The sequence below is a fragment of the Dryobates pubescens genome, chromosome 8 (assembly GCF_014839835.1).
Source record: "Dryobates pubescens isolate bDryPub1 chromosome 8, bDryPub1.pri, whole genome shotgun sequence".
Lineage (NCBI taxonomy): Eukaryota > Metazoa > Chordata > Aves > Piciformes > Picidae > Dryobates > Dryobates pubescens.
Window position 1 is genome coordinate 779,138 of NC_071619.1, and position 4,211 is coordinate 783,348.

General features: G+C 62.1%; 1 protein-coding gene across 1 annotated transcript; it reads right to left on the bottom strand.

Moving 5' to 3' along the window:
• Window positions 1-364: 364 nt before the first annotated feature.
• HMX3 (H6 family homeobox 3) lies at window positions 365-2,910 on the bottom strand. The gene is made up of 3 exons (XM_054163664.1): window positions 2,621-2,910; window positions 1,565-2,163; window positions 365-1,358 (listed from the first exon to the last, which is right to left on the bottom strand). Exons 2-3 carry the CDS (start codon window positions 1,878-1,880, stop codon window positions 751-753), a joined length of 924 nt encoding a protein of 307 aa, XP_054019639.1. The 5' UTR covers window positions 1,881-2,163; window positions 2,621-2,910; the 3' UTR covers window positions 365-750.
• Between the last annotated feature and the right edge of the window lie 1,301 nt (window positions 2,911-4,211).

Genomic DNA, 4,211 nt, shown 5'->3' on the forward strand with positions numbered 1-4,211 from the left:
TACCTAAGTAAATGATAATAAATAAAGGTGTCTCAAAGCGTGCGGGTGTGTTTGACTGTCCACTTTGAGGCCGTGCTTGTGGCTCGTCACCAAGCCCCACGACAGAACCCGACAGGTACAAAACACGGCAGAGCAAAGAGGCAACTCGGTGCCGAGCTCCGCGGAATGCACAGCCGCGGCCGCTGGGAGTTCGAGTCACGACGGCATCAGAAGCCTGAACAATTTGGAGGCAGAAGGAGAGGTCCGAAAGGAACAGAAATTCAGCTTCCCGTTAGCGTTTGGCAAATCTGAAGGAGTGGCCTGGGATCATTATTAGCAGTATTATTTTTAATTATCATTATTATCCTTTCTGTTTTGTCTTTCTTTTTTTTTTTTCCTTTTTTTTTTTCTTACAAAAATAAAACTAAAGCCACAGAGACCATCGCAGGGTTTGTCCACGTTTACAAAAGGTGTGACAGCTCCAGGGTTCTCTACAAGTTCCCGCTCTCATTTTCTTTATTTTCCTTTCCCTCCCCCCATTTTTATTATTTTTGATTTTTTTAAATCCTAAATTTTCGTGACTTTCCTCCAAGAGCCACCCGCCGAGGGGTCCCTCCGCACCCCTCTCTCTCCCCTCCCCACATTTCCCACCCCCCAGCTTCACAGACGCCGGCCGGATGAATCCCACGAGTGATTGGAGTACTTACAAGCGGGCCGGTGACTCGCGCGCCTCTCCGCGCCTCTCCGCGTAGCGGCGGCGGGCGGGCGGGCTCAGACGGGCCGCAGGAGCGGCACAGAGGTGACCACGGGGTGGGAATAATAGACGGGGTGAGGGAAGGTGAGCAGGGGCTGGGTACCGGGGGCTCCGCCGCCCCCCGTTGCCCCCTCCGCGCCCGAGTTCTCGTGGTAGAGGATGGGGACGCGGACGATGCGCTGCGCGGCGGCGTGGCTGAGGTTGGCCGCCTCCAGCTCGGCCGCCAGCTGCCTCTTCCACTTGTTGCGACGATTTTGGAACCAAATCTTCACCTGGGTCTCTGTCAGGTGGAGAGAAGCGGCCAGGCCGGCCCGCTCCGAGCTGCTCAGGTAGCGTTTCATGTCGAAGGTGGACTCCAGCTGGAAGACCTGGCTGCGGCTGAACACCGTGCGCGTCTTCTTCTTGCGGCAGGGTTTCTTCTCCGGGCTCTCCTCCCGCTTCTTCCAGTCCTCCGCGCCTCCTTCCTTCTTCCCCTCCTCCGAGTCACTCTCCTCCAAGACGATCTCGTCGGGGCTCTTGGAGTCCAGGTCCTTCTGCTCCCCCTCCGCCTTCAGCAGCGGCTCCGGGGAGTCCCGGTCGGTGCCCGAAGCAGGGGACGAGTCCCTCAGCAGGGATTTCTCCGCGGCTGGAGGAGAAGGATGAGGGAAGGGAGGGGGGATAAGGGACACAAAGAAACACCTTTACCACCCAGCCCGCCGCGTCCCGTCGAGGGAAACGGGACGAATCGGCCGAGTCCCGCCGCCAGCCTCCCTCCCGCCGCCGCACCCCGGTCCCCCCGTCAGGGGAGGGAGAGAGGAACGAAGTGTGTGTGTGTGTGGGAGGGAGCAGTACCTTCCGTGCGGGGCAGGTGGGCTCCGGCCGGCGTCAGGGCGTAGGGGTACCACCAGGTCTGGGCTCGCTCCAGGCAGTGGGCGCTCAGGGCGAAGCGCGGCGCCGGGATCTCGAAGCGGGGGAAGGCGAGGTCGCCCACCTGCGAGAGGGCGAAGCCGCCGCCGTCCACCGTCGCCTTGCCCGAAGGGGCGAACAGAGCCCGTGGCTGCTTGGGGGGTGCCTTGGGGGGGCCGCCGTTGAGCAGGTTCTTGATGTAGAAGGACTCCTTAGGGGGAGGCGGAGGGGCGCTGGGCGGCTCCTGCCCGGTCTCCGGCATCGTCCGGTGCCCTCCCGGTTCCTGCTCGCCGCTGGCCCCGCAGCCCGCGCCCGGCGGCGCGCAGGTGGCGGCTCCCGGCGGCGCGGGGGAGAGGCGAGGCGGGGCGGCGTGGGAGCGCGGCGGCGGGGCCGACCGGGGCCCCCTCGCATGAGGGGGCGGCAGGGCGGGGGGCCGAGGGGACTCGCGCAGCCCGCGACACCGGGGGGCCGCTGCGGGTAAACGGAGAACCGGGGTCGTCGCTGCCGCCGCCGCCGCTGCTGCTGCGTCAACCTGGCGCCGGATGCTAATGATGAAATCAAAATGTCATCCAAGTTAAACGCGGGGAGCACACGGCGATTGGGCACGCACAATGGCAAATGGGATTAGGCGGGGAAGGCAGCCGGGAGGAGAAGGCTCCGCGCAGCCCCTGCCCGCAGCCGCCGCGGCCCCGGCCTCCCACAACACCCCCCCCCGCCCCGTCCCCAAACCCCAACCCCGCCTGCGACGTGCTTGCTGCTGTGGCTGGAGGCTACGAGAGCCCGCCCGTTATTGGCTTTATATAGTCCAATTAGGCAGCAAATGAGGACGGGGCTATTAGCACAAAGGGATCCCGCGGCTCGGCTCGAAGCAGGGCGGCAGCGGCGGGAGGCGAATGGCACCGACCGCGCCGCTCTTGCCACAAAACCTCCCCTCGCCCCACCGCGCCGCCTTCCCTCCCCCACCCCCCACCACCCCCACGCCTCCAGCTCCCCGCCCCGCACCGCCTGTAACAAAAGCTGCCGGGGGACAGCCGGGCGGGCCGAGCCGCGCTGAGCCGGGCTGCCGGGCCCCCTCCGCCGCTCTCCGCCAAGCCCGGGCCCGGCTCTGCTGTCTCGGGGCAGAAACGACTTTGCAGAAGGCTGCGGCTCGGCGTGCATCGGGGCGGCGGGAGGGCTGTGTCCGGGCGGCGCTGACTCTCGTGCAGTGCCCTCCCCGCCCTAGGCCTGCCCACGGAGCCCCTCTGCCGCCCGGCGTCGGTTCCCCCCAACTCGGGAGCGGGGGCCACGGGACACGTCGAGCCTACGGCGGAGGTGCTGCGAGGTGAAGGGAATAACGATCCCCCGGCCGCGGTGAGGGCTCCGGGACACGGCCTGGCCACGGCGCGGGGCTGCGGGGCATGTGCCCGGGCCAGCCCAACCAGTCGCCCCCTGCCGCTCCCGGGCCCAGCCCCGCCACCGGCCACACGGCGCCCCCTGCCGGGCCGCGGGAGGGCGCCGTGTCCCGGGACAGGCAGGCACGGAGCTCCCGGCCGGGCCAAGGCTAACGGAGCGTCCCGGGACATCGCGCCGGGCGGCTCCGGGTTCTGCGGGCCTCGGCGTGACCTCCCGGTACAGCAGTGGTACCGCGTACAGGCCAGGGCACAGCCCCTCTGGCGGCGGCACTTCGGCGCGGTCCCGTGTGTAGTCGAGTCGGTAATGTACAGCAGCATCAGGAAAAGGGGAAAGAAAGAAGGAATGAAGTAAAGGAAGGAACGAACCAAAGGAAGAAAGTAAGGAAGGAGGAAAGAGAGGAGAAAGCACACCGGGCTCTCCATTGTACCGTGCTTAGAAGCCTTTGAACACATGTGAACATGCACTGCAACAATCTGTCCTGGCACACAAGTGCCAGAGCTGGAAGCGTGCACATGTGCACAGGGGGACAACAGGCTCTACACTCAGAGGTCTTAATGCCCATGTCAGATAGAAACAATTTCTCTTGCTATTCCTTGGCAATTGGAATTACAACATCTTTTATCTGAATCAAACTTCTCTGTCTGTGCTTGCAAGACACCCCCAGGAGCCCTGCTTCCCCCCAGCGTTTTGGGGTTTAAATCTCAGGAACATTTGCAGAGCCACAACCACGTAACATTTTTGGCTGCAAAGAGCATGCTATTTCATGTGCCTTCAGTGTATGTGACTTCTTTCAGAGCACCATCTCTTATGTGACTATTTCTGAACTGTTAGTGTCGTTGTGAGGAGCAGTTTAGACAAACAGGGAGGTGCAGAAAAGAACAATCCACCAAAACACATCTCAGGGATGGGGGCTCAGCAATTTATAGTTACATGTTCTTGTGAACAACTGTTTCACCTAAAGGCATCAGGTAAAGTAATGCTCATGAGGAATTTTCCACAGAAATGCTATTCCAGTGTGAACACTGCTCAGCTCTGAGGTAAAACATACAGAAAAAAAAGGAGTGAGACATAAACCCAGCAGTTTCTTTGCAGAAAACAGCTGACAGTCACCAAACCACAGCCCCTGCCTATCCCACGAGGAGCTCGGTAAAGCTCTATGGATAGCTCTGATAGGAAAAGCTAAGGGTGCAAAGTTCTCAGA